General features: G+C 33.4%; 1 protein-coding gene across 2 annotated transcripts; it reads right to left on the reverse strand.

Moving 5' to 3' along the window:
• Positions 1–103: 103 nt before the first annotated feature.
• On the reverse strand, positions 104–15,002 carry miip (migration and invasion inhibitory protein). 2 transcript variants are annotated; one of them, NM_001440943.1, is given in 9 exon segments: positions 104–828; positions 2,861–2,992; positions 4,819–4,915; positions 6,725–6,851; positions 6,965–7,041; positions 10,058–10,169; positions 10,260–10,353; positions 11,398–11,591; positions 14,548–15,002. In NM_001440943.1, coding segments are annotated over 9 exon segments (1,212 nt in total). In that variant the 5' UTR covers positions 14,789–15,002; the 3' UTR covers positions 104–690.
• Between the last annotated feature and the right edge of the window lie 3,536 nt (positions 15,003–18,538).

An 18,538-nucleotide genomic window follows, 5' to 3' on the forward strand; every position in this document is an offset into this window, starting at 1 on the left:
AAGCTAAATTTTCTAAGATTTAAAAATGTTAAAGACAAATAATAATTTATTATTTCCTATAAATTGATTTACTAATTTTAAGCACAAAGAAACGTACAACGTCTTGGTGATTTATGGTTTATTTGAGATATCTTTTAATAAAAAAGACAAGAACATCAAGGATCAAAAGTGTTTTTGTTTTAAACATGAAGTGTAGGAACTTTAGGTACATCAAGTGATCCCCTTTTACATTTTAGTAAGAAAATGCTAAAGCACTTCATAATGTGCATAGATACATGAGCACATGCATATAGTGGATGTGAAGTGAATAATGCAACAAAATAATATGCATTTAAATGTGGACATGACTGATTTGAACTCATTTGTATGCAGTGAGATTGTAAGCTACACGTGATGTTTAATTGCTTAATGCATATTAAAAGAAATTTAAAAAAAACTAATCATCACAATTTATGTTCCTCCTAATTTATTTCTAGGAAAATAATTATAGAATTAGATTTCACGTAAAAACAAAACAATCCATCCCCACCGTCTCAGAAGTCAGCATGCGTATGATTCATACACACACTGATTAATGCCTGTTTATTGTCATAGATACAAAACAACAATCATTCATAACACAAGAACTCATTTCAGTAAACCAAAATAATCATGTGTTGCTCCATATGAAACATAACTTCTGCAATAACATCAGCAAAGAGCATTAGTGAGGCTGTGCGGTTTAGATCTTTTTGGTTCTGAATGCTGAAAGTTATACCGGGGTAAGCGAGGCACATTTTGATACTGGTCCGAAAGCTGGCCTTTTGTTCCACTGGGCAAGTAAGAATCCTAAAAATTGGAGGTGACAGAAATTATTCAATGAAAAAAGATGAATGCGTTCACAAACACGTGAATGACGAGTCGTAATTCACAAATGACTAGCTTCCAGGTCTTTCCGTAATTCAGTTTTTTCTACACAAGTGCGGGCAGATAAAACAAACACTACAGATTTTCAAATATTACACTATGACAGTTTAAAGACTAATGTTGCTTAAGAAACAATTGCTGAGCATTCAAAGGAAAAGATTTCTAAATAAAAGCTTTTCCGAGAAACTAGTTTCGTTTTTCTTTGTTGATCCATAAATCCTAAGATTATCCGTGTGTTCGAATGAGGAAACATCTTTTTAAAAAAACACTAGGCATTAAATCAGTGTATTATGACAAAGGTAAGAAAACACACGGTCAATACGAGTTATTAATGTACAATACAGTGATTTAAAAATGTCATGTAATAATCAAAGAGGGGTTTCAAGCCTTTAAAACAATAAGAGTTGTAATACATAATTAACACTCCTCCTGCATTCTGACATCTCTGCACATAAATATCCTGTTTAATCCTTCTTTTTTACTATGATTTACAGTAGACACTTAATATGTAAAAAATAAATAGTATTCTTATTCTAACCCATACGTATTAAAATAAATAAACAAATCTGTGATCATACTATATTTGATTGCATTGTATTTTAAATGATTAAAAACATGCTGGCAAAGGGTTGAATCTTCAGGGTTTGAAGAATAAAGTATAATATAGTAAATAGTATATATACTATACTTTATTCTTTACTATAGATTTATGGTCTTAACATGCTTTATGTAAATAAAAATTAACTTTTGTAAATTTAATTGGTCTCTCCGTGTTCACGTGGGTTTCCTCCGGGTGCTCTGGTTTCCCCCACAGTCCAAAGACATGCGCTATAGGTGAATTGAATAAGCTAAACTGTGTGTGAGTGTGTGAATGAGTGTGTACGGGTGTTTTCCAGTGTTGGGTTGAGACTGTAAGGGCATCTGCTGTGTAAAAAATTTGCCAATTAAGTTGGCGGTTCATTCTGCTGTGGTGACCCCTGATTAATAAAGAAACTAAGTCGAAAAAGAAAATGAATGAATGAATGAATGAATGAATGAATGTAAATTTAATTTGACGCTGCCCTCTGCATATTAATATCCTATTTAATCCTATATTTTTTTAAACTAAAAAAGAACAACTTTCATTCATTTTACCATAATTTACAGCAAAATTATACTTTACCACTATCCTTTAAACCCCCAGGATTCAACCATTGGACAGCATGTTTTAATATAAAATGCAATATAATACAGTATGATCACAGATTTGTTTATTTATTTTATTAAGGATGGGTTAGAATAAGAGTATTATTTATTTTTCACACAAATGTATCTGTTTCTCTGAATGATAGAACATTATTTCACTTATATCTTGCCAATTTATTTTCATGAAAGTTATTTGAATTATTAAAACACTTGTCTTAACATGCTCTATGTGAATAAAAATTTCGTAAATTTGCATGTTCTTACCGTTGGTGTGGGTTTCTTCCGGGTGCTCTGGTTTTTCCCACAGTCCAAACACATGCGCTATAGGTGAATTGAATAAGCTAGATTGGCCGCAGTGTATATAATGTGAGTGTGTGAATGAGTGTGGACGGGTGTTTCTTAGTGTCGGGTTGAGACTATAAGGTCATCCGCAGTGTAAAAAATGTGCTGAATAAGCTGGTGATATATTCTGCTGTGGTGACCCCTGATTAATAAAGGCACTAAGTCGAAAAAGAAAATGACTGAATGGATGAATGTAAATTTAATTTGATGCTGACCCCTGTGTATTAATATCCTATTTAATCCTATTTTCTTTAAACTAAAAAAGAACAACTTTCATTTATACTTTGTTTCAAATTATACTTCGCCACTATCCTTCGAACTTTAAATTAATAAAAACTATTTTGTAAATTTGATTTGATGCAGACATCAAAATGGGACCAATATTTGACACAAATAACTGTTATGTAAATCTGCTATATAGTCTCACCGGTTTATTGTGAAAACAGGATGATGTTGAATCTCCTGTGGCTGCAGGTTTTGTCATGGAGCTCCGCAGGTCCAGACTGATCATCTGAGAGCCCGAGGTCAGCATAGGATTGGACCAGCCGGACAAACAGTGCTAAAAACAAATCATATTTGCATGTTGTTGTTGTTGTTTCGAATTCTGAGAATTAAATGATTAGCAAATGAAACATTATGTTTTCAGTTTCACTGTTAAATGTTTCTGGTTCATTCATGCATGCATCAAGTTTATGTTTAAATCTCATGAGTAGAGATGAGAACATTTTACTTAAACACATTACTCATCATAAACCCCCATCCCAAACCAAAAAATAAAGAATCTTCGTGTTATTTATACAAGCATACATAGCAGACTCTTATCTCTCCCTCTCTCTCTCTCTCTCTCTCTCTATAATAGAGAATCTTAATAAAAAGCATACAACAGCAATTATGATCACGGTTCACATGCTTTCATAAACAGCAGATTTAAGGGCTTTTTAAATCACTATTGATTTTAAATCGAGCACCTTTGTAATTCATCCCTTAGTATTTGTAGCACCATGAAAGCCCTTACTGTACTTAACAATTCACTTATACATAATAAGTAATTTTCAAAATATTTGACTATTTTTAAAAGTCATGTTAAAAAAACTTTAATGACATTTGTTGAATTCAATACTGGTAATATTTAAATGCGTTTTTTTTAAATATTGAAATGTCCATTATTATTTTTATTTTAAGAATTTTCATTTTGTTTAATTTCAGATGTAATTTAACCCCTTTCAAGGACCTACAGTTGAAGTCAGAATTATTAGCCCCCCTGATTTATTAGACTGCTTTTTTATTTTTTACCCAATTTCTGTTTAATAGAGAGATTTTTTTCAACACATTTCTGCACATAATAGTTTTAATAACTCATCTCTAATAACTGATTTATTTTTGCCATGATGACAGTAAATATTATTTTACTAGATATATTTCAAGACACTTTTATACAGCTTAAAGTGACATTTAAAGGCTTAACTAGGTTAATTAGGTGAACTATGCAGGTTAGAGTAATTAGGCAAGTTATTGTATAACAATTGTTTGTTTTGTAGATTATCAAGTATAAATATAGCTTAAAGGGGCTAATAATTTTGTCCCTAAAATGGTGTTTACAAAATTAATAACTGCTTTTCTTCTAGCTGAAATATAACAAATAAGACTTTCTCCAGAAGAAAAAATATTATCAGACATACTGTGAAAATTTCCTTGCTTTGTTAAACATTATTTGGAAAATATTTAAAAAAGAAGAAAAAAAATTCAAAGGGGGCTAATAATTCTGACTTCAACTGTATTTTTTTCCCCATTCAGTTTTTGATTGCAGTAACCAAATGTACACACAGATATATGGTTTATAGGGTTTTCCACATTGGGTAAACAAAACAACCAAACATCGAAATCCAGAAATTGTAGAAATGAAAAAAATTATAAAATACAAAAAATCCAATAAATAAATACATACGGAAATTACATGAATGATTCAAGGACATTATAAAAAAAGTCAAGACAATACACTCATAATTGTTTCGTATATTGTCAAAAAGAAAATAGATAAAACTGATATGTTGCTTTTTAATTACAGTTAAATTGTGTACTTTTTCTTTCTTTTAAACCCATATTGTGGCACCCTATGTTTGCTTTTAAGTACTTTCCAGGGCCTGAATCCATATATCTGAAATTCAAATGCTTTTAAGTACTCACAAGAAGCGTGGGAACCTTGTATGATGCAAAAAAAAATAAAAATCAAATATTGAGAACTGAACTATCCTTTGACAAAGCAGCCACTTGTCTTATTAGTCAATGTTGATAATCTCAAAAGCTAAATATAATCTGTATAATAGTTCTGGTCAATTTAGGTGATTTTGATAATTGTTAATTCCAGTTTCCCAATATGAAACTCACAGAAGGTAAACCCAGGCTGTCAGATGGATCAAAACTGCTGCGGCGATGGGCTTTGTATTTGTGCGCTGGCAGCAGGGTCGAGCGAGGTATACTGACTCTAAATAAAACAGAGAGAGAGTCAGAAAATGAATCAATGAAAAATAAACATTGCTAAAATATAAAGTCTTGGAAATAGCTTTTTTTGAACGTTTATTTATGTGCTTTTTGCATTTTATAAAACTACAACAAAATAAAGAAGAAAGAAAAAATATATACAATAATAATACATATAAAATACAATCTATAAAAACACTAACCTATGACAGAACAACAGAACACAGAGGGACAAATGCACATGAAAGCAAAATATAATTTAGCCTGTCAGGTATTGCATAAATAAAAGTAATTATGAAGTAACAGTGTTCTTATATTACCAAAAAAAAATACATATAAACAATATCCTGATTATAGTTTTATTGTCAAATAATAGTTTTGGCACATTATTAAAAATATTATAGATTCTGAATAGTGAATATCAATTACACTAAATCTTTTAATTACAACTGTATGTTACTGACAGGGGTCATTGGTTATGCTTGCATTTCTTCCAATGCATTAAGGTTTTCTAATATCTGTCCTCATGTTCCATCAAATATCTTCAATTTATCATTACTGATATATCTCAACCTCTCCAAAGCAAGCATGTTTACGATATCTCTACCCCACATAGCAAAATTTAAGTAAAGATTCATTTTTCCACATTCTCAAAACTACCCTTTTGGCAATTACCATACCAAATTTAGGCTATTTCTTGAGCTAAATCTTTCATATTTATTAAACATTTCCAAGTTACTAAATATACCAAGAGCAGCTATAGGTGGACATGGTTCAATATTTTTTGAAGGGCTTTAGAATAACATTCAAATATATATTTTTCCAAATTCTTGTAATTTAGGACGCAATCATATTGAGTGGGTTCTGCTGTTTTACACCTGTTACAGAGTGGAGATACCTGGGGAGCTTTTTAAAAACTATATCTATTTATGAACCATTTCATACACAAGCATTAAGTTATACATACGTAATACTACATGCTTAATACTACATCTACCATTTTTTTCCATGTTCATTATTATTTTAATGTATCAAAGTCATTATTATTTTTCCAGGGGTAGATGATTTCTTTGTCTATACCTAATAGTGTTTTAAAAGAAGTTACATTTCAATTGATACAAACAACTTAAACAGCTTCATTTTAATCTTTTATATACAGCTGAAGTCAGAATTATTAGCCCCCTGTTTATTTTTCCCCCCCAATTTCTGTTTAATAAAGAAGATTTTTTTCAACACATTTCGAAACATAATAGTTTTAATAACTCATTTCTAATTACTGATTTATTTTATCTTTGCCATGATGACAGTAAATAATAAATAAATAATATTGACCTTAAAATGATGTTTAAAAAATTAAAAAAATCTTTTATTCTAGCCAAAATAAAACAAATACGACTTTCTCCAGAAGAAAAAATATTATCAGACATACTGTAAAAATTTCCTTGCTCTGTTAAACATAATTTGGGAAATAATTAAAAAAGAAAAAAGAAATTTAAAGGGGGGCGAATAATTCTGACTTCAACTATGTATGTCTAAAATTAACACATCAGTTTTTTTTTGTTACTATCATACGCTTGCTATAGTTTTACGAGATTAGAAAGAATGTTCATTAAGGAATTTATTTGACTCAAAAAGGGCAGTTAAACATCAAAATTAATTTTCTCAATTTTGTTAATACAATTTACTATCATATATAATCATATAATATATCCATGTCATTCAAAGCTGAATTTATACCATCATCCTGTCAGTTTAAGGCATCCTTGTAAAACAGAAATCTAAAATTCCCTCCAGATGGTTTATAACACTTCACCTGATTAAAGCAGGCTCTGTTTCAGTATGAGGGTGTTCAGATTTGGGCTTCTTGCACACTGGACAGGCGGCCTGTGCATCCAGCGGAACCGCAAACAATCGACTGTTTACTCTGTAGCAGAAAGTGCCTGACAAGCAAAACCCAAATTTCAAATCAACACTTCAATTTCTGGTAGCTTAGTGACATTAAAAACCAGCGCTAAAGCGGTTCAGCACAAACACAAATCAGCAGATCTCTTACACTGATGCGAATCTGCAGGCGGACGCACCTCTTCACTATCAAGAGTTGAAGACGCAAGGTCAGCAACAGATGGAAGTCTGTGAAAGAAAAAAAGGTCAAGACATTTTCATCATTTTGTTGACACTTGTGATATCTCAGCAGCTACTGTGCTTGTTCAGATAGTATGATTCATGTAGTACGAATGTATGTTCTGCAAAGCTTAAAAGTTACAAATGTACAAAAATGAAAGGTCTCGTCTCCTAAAATAAAGACCAGTTTCAGTCTTACTTTCAGCAAAAAGTACTTACGTTCATAAACTGCCCGCAAATGTCTACTTTGACCATTAAACACTGTGTCTGAGAGATAAAAAATGTGGTTTGTGTTGTCAATGTGTCGAGAAGACGCTGTTTTATAAGCAAATCCACTTAAAATGGACAAGGACTCAAGCTCAAATGAGAGTCACTGTGTGTGCTGTAGAAGATCTAGAGCTGAATTTAAAAATATTAGTTTCATTTTTGACACATATTGTTAGAGCTGGACCAATCACAACAGAATCGGACATGTGACCAATTAGAGTAGAGCGGGCTTTTAGTAGGGGGAGGAGTTTGAGGTAACTTTAAACCAACCATTTAAATAATCGAGAGAAATGAGTGGATGCTGCAATTTACATAATAAAAAAGTGCTGTGCAAAGATTAATTATATTCCAAAAAAAATTGTTTTGACAAGATATACACTACCGGTCAAAAGTTTGAGGTCAGTAGGATTTTTAAATGTTTTAAAATAAGCTCACCAAGGCTACATTTATTTAATCAAAAATACAGTACACACTGTAAAATTGTGAAATGTTATTGCACTACAAAATAACTGTTCAAAGTAATTCATTGTTTAATTTAATAGTTTATTCCAGTGATTTTAAAGATGAATTTTCAGCTTTATTAATGCTTTATTAATTATTCAGAGTCACATGATCCTTCAGAAATCTCTATAATATTAATTAGTATTGTTATTATTATTCACAGTTTAATTATTAATGGTAATAGTAATAAGATCAATAATGACTGAAGTAAAAATTTCATTTGAAACTACATACAATAAGTGAAAAACAAATATTTAATTAAAAAGTATTTAACATTGTAACATGTTTTTACATTTAATAAATGCTGCCTTGATTAACAGAATAATTTTAATTTAAATGAATAATTACAATTAATAATAATAAAAAAAATTAAATAAACTGACCCCAAACTTTTGACTGGTGGTGTATGGTGTTTTAAACACATTTATTATTTATAAATAACACACACACATACATAAAAACTAAATTATAAACAACTTAATGTTTTTGCATATATTTTTAATTTATTATCAGAATTATTAGCCCCCCTTTGATTTTTTTTTTCTTCTGAAATTTCCCAAATGATTGGAAAATGAGATTTTCACAGTATGTCTGATAATATTTTTTTTCTTCTGGAGAAAGTCTTATTTGTTTTATTTTGGCTAGAATGAAAGCTGTTTTGAATTTTTTAAACACCATTTTAAGGTCAATATTATTAGCCCCCTTAAGCTATTTTTTTCAATAGTCTACAGAACAAACCATCATTATACAATAAATTGCCCAATTACCCTAACCTGCCTAGTTAACCTAATTAACCTAGTTAAGCCTTTAAATGTCACTTTAAGCTGTATAGAAGTGTCTTGAAAAATAACTAGTCAAATATTATTTACTGTCATCATGACAAAGATAAAATGAATCAGTTATTAGAGATGAGTTATTAAAACTTGTTTAGAAATGTGTTGAAGAAATCTTCTTTAGGTTAAACAGTGGGGGGAAAATAAACAAGGGGGCTCATAATTAAGGAGGTCTAATAAATCTGACTTCAACTGTATATATATTATATCCAGGGTTCATACACCTTTTTATTACTAAAATTTCATTTTCATTTTATTACTTTCAAATTTCAGGACGTTCAAGTAAATTTTCATGACCTAATGTTTCATGTAAAGTCTATGTATACTTGGTAAGGAAAACAATGCATATTCAAATTTATTTCAGCATATTGTTACGCCTGTGCGAATTGGTGGGTTGTAAGCCCTCAACATTTGGGGTCGTAAAACACGCAACAATCTATTTAGTTTAAATTTATTTGTATTTCTATGTAAAATTGATTTAGATAATGCTTACACCACACTATTTATGTGAGAGCTTGTTTTTGGCCAAAGACAGAAAAGATGTAAGGATGACTAACCCATATTCAAGTATACTGATAATTTATTCAACTAATTTCCATGGCTTTTACAAAACTTTGTGGGTTTTTCTGTTTTTCCAAAACTTTTCCAGGCCTGGAAAATGCCATTTCAAAAATGTGTAAAATTCAAAAATACACGTGTGCATTTACATACAAAATCCATCGCCCTCCTCGACTTTTATTTTCAAAAAAAATTTAACAAATGATGCTTAACAGAGCAAGGAATTTTTCACAGTATTTCTGATTTTTTTTCTTCTGGAGAAAGTCCTATTTGTTTAATTTCAGCAAGGAAAAAAGCAGTTTTTATTTATTTTTTTAATCAATTAAAGGTCAATATTATTTGCCCCCTTAAGCAATACATTATTGATTGTCAACAGAACAAACCATCGTTATACAACGACTTGCCTAATTACCCTAACAAGCCTTTAATTGTCACTTTAAGCTGAATACTAGTATCCTGAAATAATCTAGTCAAATATTATGTGCTGTCATCATTTACAAAGATAAAATAAATCTGTTAATAGAAATGAGTTATTAAATCTATTATGTTTAGAAATGTGTTGAAAAAATCTTCTTTCTGCTAAACTTAAATTGGGAAAAAATACAGGGGGCTAATAATTAAGGAGACTTAATATTTTTATATATAAAAAAAACTTTGGATGGGTGTAAAACTATCGCAGCAGACCTATAAAACAAAATTATCACCTGAAGCACCAACAATCAAAGTATCACTGTGATTCTACAATGATTAAAGGGGTTTAGACATCAAATAGAAGAGTAACCATCATTGGTTTACACAAGAGACCACCATCAGGTTTCATTTTGTTACAAATGACACAATCTGAAGACCTATATTAGGAAACGCACCCTGATAATAAGCTGTTGATGCACTCGTTTCTGTTAACCTGACGGAAGCTGCGGAGATCACTGAAAAACTGCTCAGAACGATCAGCCAGAGAGCTCTCAGCATCCAGAAGGCCTGAAACAAAAACACACTGTAACATCTGTGCATGGAAAACATCATGTAAAATCTAGAGTTAATCATTAATACAGCATTTAAATAACTGACCTGCTATCCAGTCATAGCCCAGTAAAGGCTGCATGCGTCTATCTGATGTAGTCTCCATCTGTAGTCCAGCAGTCGAGGCGCTGTCAGCTTCTCTCTTCAGTCCCGAAAAAAAGAAGAAGAAAAAACAACAACACAATAATACACATCTGATACTCTTGAAATGAAAAGTCTCTGGCTAAACGGTAACAGGTGGGGATTTCTTTCTACGCTAGGTGCTTTTTTCATATTTTCGTGTTCATTGGAAATCATTGTAAGCCATCAGATCTCCTCTATTAGATTAAATAACCTTTCTTTCTCAAGCCACTGCAAACAGGTTTAGTGATTCTATCTAGCAAAAACAACTATAGGCATTGCAAATGAGCAGACCAAACCTAACACGCAACATCAGGTTTATTTAATCTCACGGAAGAGATATGAACAGTATAGAATCACTGCCATCATTGAAAATCTCTTTAAATAAATACAAAAATAATTCAATCCTCCCTCCCTATCCCAAGCCATTTTTTTTATCAGTATCAATATATATGTATACTGGAAGTAGCATTTATTGTGTGTATTGCCTCTTGGGTGTTCAGTCTAATATATTCTTCCTCTATAAGTCGCTTTGGCAAAATCATCTGCTAAATGGTGTTAAATGAAGTGCGGGATTATAAATTGAAGAAACTGTTAAAGATCTGCTGGTCCTATATCTTGATATAACATTACATGAATATGAATGTGAACTACATTGTACTGGGCATTTATTGAGAACATGATGGCACTGATTAGAAATCGTTTCCAGTAGTTTCCAGTGTGGGGGTTATGCCAGTCTCTGATCTTCCTACTGAGAGTCAGACTGTGTTAGAATGTTCACAATCACATTATATTGGTGACGATTAGGCCCACACGGAATCTGCGTGCGCAGAATTCCGCAGATTTTAAGCCCATCATTAATACTGTTTGTTTACTTGAATAAATGTGTGTAAATCTATATTTATTCAGTTTTAAATTAATTGCAGTAATATTATTGACTAATAAGAAAATGTTCATCTGATTTATGTACAATGCAGTTGGTAAAGTAATATTTTCTGTCTTTTAGTAGAGATATTATATGAGAGACTTGCTTTGTTTACCAAAAAGTTAACCAAACTTTGTTTACCAATATGTCACTGTCTGCTGTGAGATCTGCAGATTTGGGCAGCATTAGTCTCACAGTTCGGCATTGTCCTGTCCAGCGACTGTTCCCCGTGTCCTGCAGGAGTGTACCATAGGCGGTCGCTTCTGAACTTTGACTGTGTGTGAGTTTATGTAGGTCCAGTGTGCGGTTTTCAAAATCTGCAGGAAGCTGTTCATCTAAAGACAAAAAGCAAATTCATCAGTAATATGCATATTTACCATGATTTACAGTAGACAGAAGGCTATACCAAAATGATCTTGTCGGACACATTTAACATAAGAATCATTTGATTAATTAAGTGCTAGCCCAAAGTACATTAAAATAGTCATTTGAAATCTTTATTCTGAAGGATTCGAATTTCTGCTTTCCAATCCGTCTCATCATGAACCAACGTTTATCCTTTTCTCATCATCTTGTTTCTCATAATTTTTATTAAATATAATTATTTGATCATTTGAATGAGTATTTAACTTTGAATTGATTTTAATTAATGAATAAGTTAACACATTGCTTAATATAAGATTGTTCAGTGCATTTGCCTGTCTCTTTATAACTATTTTCAGAAGCCACCAAACTAGGTCAGAGGTCACGGAGACCTTGAGTGGAACTGATGGCTGAGGACTGGAATCAACTGTTTCTATTGTTATTTCTGGTAGTTATTACTATCTAAAATGTCTAAAGTGATTTTGCTATTTTTTCGGTTAAATCTTTTAAAGTGATTCTACTTTTACTCAAGATAGACTTTGTATAGTAAGAATATAACTGCCTGAATGTAGATTATAACTGTTTTTAACCAGTTTTGATAAGAACGACTGAGAGTACACTCAGCCTTGGATAAGAAACAGATTATACTTTAAGTGTGTGTGTTCTATTTGATTGTTGATCCATTTCACAGGTCTGGAGTCAGCTCTAATCAGTCTAAGGAATGTCTGACATTTATGCTTAAGATATTGTTCAGAATATACGCACAAACCCCACGTGGAAATTTTCCAAGTCTATCTGTGTTTTAACCAATCAGGTTAGAACACCTGTATGTATGACGCAGTTAATGACATTATGTGAGAGTATAACTGTTATTGATTGGTGATTGTAAGCAGAGCGGCCTAGGAACTCATTGCGAGTGTTGAAGCTGGCTTCTGTTGATGTAACTGCAAACTATCTTCTTCAGTAAACTTGATTTATTTATTTAAAAATCTGACTCCGGCTCTTCTTCATCTACCAGACTGGTCATTCTTTGGGTCAATCTTTAAACTATCCCTACAATGCTTAAAAAGGTTTGTTCCTTTAATCATTTAATACTGCCCATAGAAGAACATGGTACGTATTTAATGTTGTTTTATTTATACATAAATGTAGATCATTTCAATGTGGTCATGTCATTTACTCTTGAACATTTCCTGCTTGTTATCAAAGTACTTTATAACTGTAACCAGAGGCAATTCAATCATAAGATCATGTTAAAACAGCTGTAATAACATTATTTATTGTTAACATGTGGGGTTGTTTGGATTCTTGCAATTTAGATAAATTAAAAATGTAAAACAGGAAATATGTTGGGACCATTGTTTTTGTTTGCATCCTTCAAAATGGTCTATTTATGATTGTTACAAGTAAAAATCTTGTCTTTGTTCACGATTGTTCAAGTAAAAACTTAACTTATTTCCATATATTCTCACAAGTTATTTGAAACATTAAAATCATGCACTTTACATTGATTTAATATGACTTCTATGCATGTAATTTAACATTTGTATTTGATGGAGTCATTAAATTGGGAACAACTATTTAAGTTATAAGTGTATACAGCTGTGCAAAAAATAAGAGACTCTATTAAAAATGATCTGGATGTACTGGATTTAGATATGTGCTTAGATACATTTTAATTAAAGAACCTCAAAAATTTCAACTGATGATATTTCTTCCCAATTTTAAATGCAACTGTTGTCATGTAGAGCAGAAAATGTAAAATATAGAAACGTCCCCAGACATTAATTCAATTATTTTCCTTCGGCTTAGTCCCTTTATTTATCAGGGGTTGCCACAGTGGAATGAACCGCCAACTTATCCAGCATATGTTTTACACAGCAGATGCCCTTCCAGCTGGGAAACACTCATACACTCTCAAATAATACACTACGGCTAATTTAGTTTATAAAATTCACCTATAACACATGCCTTTGGACTGTGGGGGGGAACTGGAGCACCCGGAGAGAACCCACACCAACATGGGGAAAACATGCAAACTCCACACAGAAATGCCAACTAGCCCAGCCGGGACTTAAACCAGCGACCTTCTTGGTGTAAGACGACATTCAGACAACATGGTGACTCAGTGGTTAGCACTGTCCCCCCACAGCAAGAAGGTCGCTGGTTCAAGCTAGGCCAGGTGGCATTTCTGCATGGAGTTTGCATGTTCTCCCCAAGTTGGTGCGAGTTTCGTCCGGGTGCTCTACAGTCCTCCACAGTCCAAACACATGCTCTTTAGGTGAACTGAATAAACCAAGTTGGCCATATAGTGTATGAGTGTGAATAAGTGTGTGTGGGTTTTTTCCAGTACTGGGTTGCAGCTGGAAGGGCATTCTCTGTGTAAAACATATGTTGGACAAGTTGGCGGTTCGTTCCGCTGTGGCGAAGTCGTGTTTTTTATGTTCAGAAGAGTAAATAAATCAACATTTAGTGGACTTCATTTTGAAAATGAATGAAAAATGATAAATAAACACTAAATGACAATTCTTTTATTTGAAATTTGGAAGAAATGTTATCAGAATAAAACAAAAAAGTAGTAAATCTGTAGAAACAGAGTATTTTAAGTCCCTTAATATATTCATAGCTGTAAATAGGCAAATTGTAAAATTACAATACAGTAGCAACAATAGTTAATATTGTATAAGATAACAATATTACAAATAACAATAACTAATTAATTTACATGAATCTAAGTTACGTTAACGTTAACTTACATATCTAAAAAGAGTAACTTACGCAAACAGCAAAAAGTTAAACTATTGCAGATTCCTTTAACGTTACATGATTTAAACTGCGGTCATAAGTAGTAAACAAGACCCTGATATGTATCGAATACATCTTCACCGACACAATAGCTCAACTGAATAACAATTAGATTTTTCTGACCGCATATTTGGATTGTTTTCCTCGCTGTAGAAGCTGAAGCTCGCGGCGGCTGCTCTCCGTTTTTCTCTTTTAAGGGCGCTCGATTTAAGGTAAATCCTTCGCAGACAGAGCTCAGATTTCTGTCCACCTCCTGAGAGTCGGAGATGATCATTTGATGCAGTTTCTCGCTTTGTTTCTTGAGTTTTTCCAACAAATCTCTGTTCTTCTTTCGCAAAGCGTCGAGCTCCTCGAGCGCCGCCATTGCGTCGCCATAGCAACCAGTTAAAAGCTAAGTTCGCGATTCATTATTGGCGGGTCAAACTAAATGGCATACGGTACATGTACGTATCTGGGGGATAAACGTAACATTATTAAACGATGTTGCGGTAAATGTGGTGAAATAAGAGGTATTAGCAGATCATAAACTTCCGTCAACACATACAACGGTTGAACTCAAACAATGCGCAGTCCACTGTGATTGGCTCTGGCCATTTCCCATAATGCATCTGTGTGGTCACTTGGCTTGTTTAAAGGGACACACATCTATCTATCTATCTATCTATCTATCTATCTATCTATCTATCTATCTATCTATCTATCTATCTATCTATCTATCTATCTATCTATCTATCTATCTATCTATCTATCTATCTATCTATCTATCTATCTATCTATCTGCCTGTCTGTCTGTCTGTCTGTCTGTCTAAAACATTTACATTTATTTTCTATAGCTATTGTTATAGAATACATTTATTTAAAAAATGAACACCCACCATTTTTATTTATCATAAAAAATAGTTTACTTGTAGAGCCTATTGCTTCTTTATTATAGATTACAAATTATATTATTAGACATGTACACTCACCGGCCAGTTTATTAGGTACACCTTCCTGGGTTAGACCCGTTTTGCCTTCAGATCTGCCTTAATACTTCCTGGCATAAATTTTGGTCCATATTGACATGATAGCATCATGCAGTTGCTGCTGATTTGTCGGCTGCACATCCATGATGCGAATCTCACGTTGCACCACATCACAAAGGTACTCTATTGGATTGAATTCTGGTGACTGTGGAGGCCATTTAAGTACAGTGAACTCATTGTCATGTTATAGAATCCAGTCTTAGATGATTCACGCTCATGGAAGTAGCCATCAGAAGATGGGTATACTGTGGTCATAAAGGGATGGACATGGTCAGCAACAATACTCAAGTAAGCTGTGGTGTGGACACGATGCTTAATTTGTACTAATGAGCCCAAAATGTGCCAAGAAAATATCCTCCACACCATTAAACCAACATCAGCCTGAACCACTGATCCAATGCAGGATAGATTCATGCTTTCACCATCGAAATTTCCCAGCAGAAATAGAGAATCATCAGACCAGGCGACTTTTCTTCAATCTTCTATTGTCCAATTTTGGTGAGCCTGTGAGAATTGTAGCCTCAGTTTTCTGTTTTTAGCTGACAGGAGTGGCGCCCGGTGTGGTCTTCTGCTGCTGTAGCCCATCTGCCACAAGGTTGGAAGTGTTTCAGAGAGTTGTGCATTCAGAGATGCTTTTTTGCAGACCTCGGTTGTAACGAGTGGTTATTTGAGTTACTGTTGCCTTTCTATCAGCTGGAACCAGCCTGGCCATTCTCCTCTGGCATCGACAAGGCATTTGTGCAACAGAACTGCCTCACTGGATATTTTCTCTTTTTTCGGACCATTCTCTGTAAACTCTAGAGATGGTTGTGCGTAAAATTCCCAGGAGATCAACAGTTTCTGAAATACTCAGACCAGCTCTTCTGGCACCAACAACCATGCCATGTTCAAAGTCACCTGAATCCCCTTTCTTCCCCATTCTGATGCTCGATTTGAACTGCAGCAGATCATCTTGACCATGTCTACATGCCTAAATGCATTGAGTTGCTGCCACGTGATTGGCTGTTTAGAATATTGCATTAACAAGCAGTTGGACAGGTGTACCTAATAAAGTGGCCGGTGAGAGTATATATATATATATATATATATATATATATATATATATATATATATATATATATATATATATATATATATATATACTCTATATATACTGTGTGTGGGTGTGTGTGTGTAATTAAAACATTACAATTGTGTTGTCTCAAAAACGAATAGATATATTAATTAGTCTTTGATATTAATTGTTTTTTTTAGGCTTTTTGTTTTTAATGTAATTTATATTGCTAATGCAAAACCAATTCCAAAATATAGAATTCACAGGTGATTTACTAATTATTTTCATAGAGGTAGTATATCTTCACAACCTTTTTATTTAAACAAAAATATTTTAAGGACCACATCAATGCTTTTTGAGTGTAAAAAAAACATTTTTTTTTCCAGATTCATTTTTACTTTTTCTTTATACCAAAATCTAAAAGAAAACAGCGAAGCCGAAACAAAACGCAGCGTACAGCCTATAATTCTGTTTACAATAACACCTCAGTAACCCTCTTAAATTACTCCACTCTTATTTTGTAAGTGTGTGCATTGATTGCATGTGTTTTGATGTGTTCAGTCTGTCTCAGTCAGTGCTGTCCAGACGAAATGTCAGTAATCAGAGCTCAGCATGTGAGGACAGTAATGATACGGACGCCGTCCTGCAGTGCAGCACATCATCATCATCTCTCCATATTCAGAGCACGTCTCTAATGTGTCCAGGCAAGTGCACTGTCATTAGACTGACCACTGCACTGTTGTGCTGCATCCATAGACTGTGGTTGCATCCCATTAACAATAAACGCTGCTGGTCATGGAGTCAGGTCACCCCTAACCGTCCCTATAATTTCCCTCTGCACAGTTTGTGCTGTGCACAATTAATGCATGCTGCTTGAATTCTTTATAGCTCATTAATGAGGAGTCATTCATCACAGCTACAGGAGAGGAAAAACAAACATGTGGATAACAACCCTGCTGAAAAATCCAGCTTAAACCAGCCTAGGCTGGTTGGCTGGTTGACCAGGCTGGTTTTAGAGGGGTTTTGGCCATTTCCAGCATGGTCTTAGCTGGTCATTCTGGAAAATGACCAGCTAAATCCAGCTTGACCAGCCTGGTTTAAGCTGGACATAGCTGGTTTTGGCTGGACTCCCAGCCTGGCTAGGCTGGTCAAGCTGGTTTTAGCTGGTCATCCCCCAGCCTGACCAGCTAAGACGAGGCTGGAAATGGTTGGAAACCAGTCTGGAAATGGCCAAAACCCCTCTAAAACCAGGCTGGTCGACCAGCTAAAACCAGCCAACCAGCCTAGGCTGGTTTAAGCTGGATTTTTCTGTAGGGAAGATGTAAATAGTGGAATGCTATAAAATAGGTTGCATTGGAGCATCTGCATGGCTTATACACATTATCAGTTACTAGGTTTCTCTTAAATGTTAGAGAATTGTGTTCAGGTTAAAATAAAGAGTTAAAAAACAAACATTGTAGGAATTACTGCTATGGTTGTGCATTATATTATCCAGCAGATGGCAGTGTTTGTCCGATTTAAATTACGGCTGCGTGCTAATTGCTAAAGTGCTAATAGCGTTTTTTTGCTATATTTTATTTTCTGCTATTGTACATTGAACATTGAAATTAATGTTTTGTATATGTTGTTTCCTAATAACGTTACCAAATCAGCAAATGTCAGGATAATTTCTATACTCAAATGACAGTCTGATAGAATGTGTTCACAATTCATAGGTGGCATTAAATATAGAATAACTTTAAGGCAAGTAGTCTACACCTATATTTATTGATAATAAGCTATGTGATGTTTTCAATATAATACGTTGATAAGATATGGTGAGGGAGAAAAGACAGGGTTTAGCCTTTCATCTGTCTTAATAGTCCTTTCTATTATTCCATAATAGCCTTCATTTGACAGCCTACCATCCATTACGAAAATTAACCATCGTTTTTTATAGTGGAAAAAAAGTAGTAAACATGTTTTTGTCACACTGACTTTCTTTGTACAGACATAGTTTTACTACAATGGTAGCAAAACTGTGATCATATCACAG

This window comes from Danio rerio, chromosome 11 (assembly GCF_052040795.2).
Source record: "Danio rerio strain M-AB ecotype USA chromosome 11, GRCz13ab, whole genome shotgun sequence".
Taxonomy (NCBI): Eukaryota; Metazoa; Chordata; class Actinopteri; order Cypriniformes; family Danionidae; genus Danio; species Danio rerio.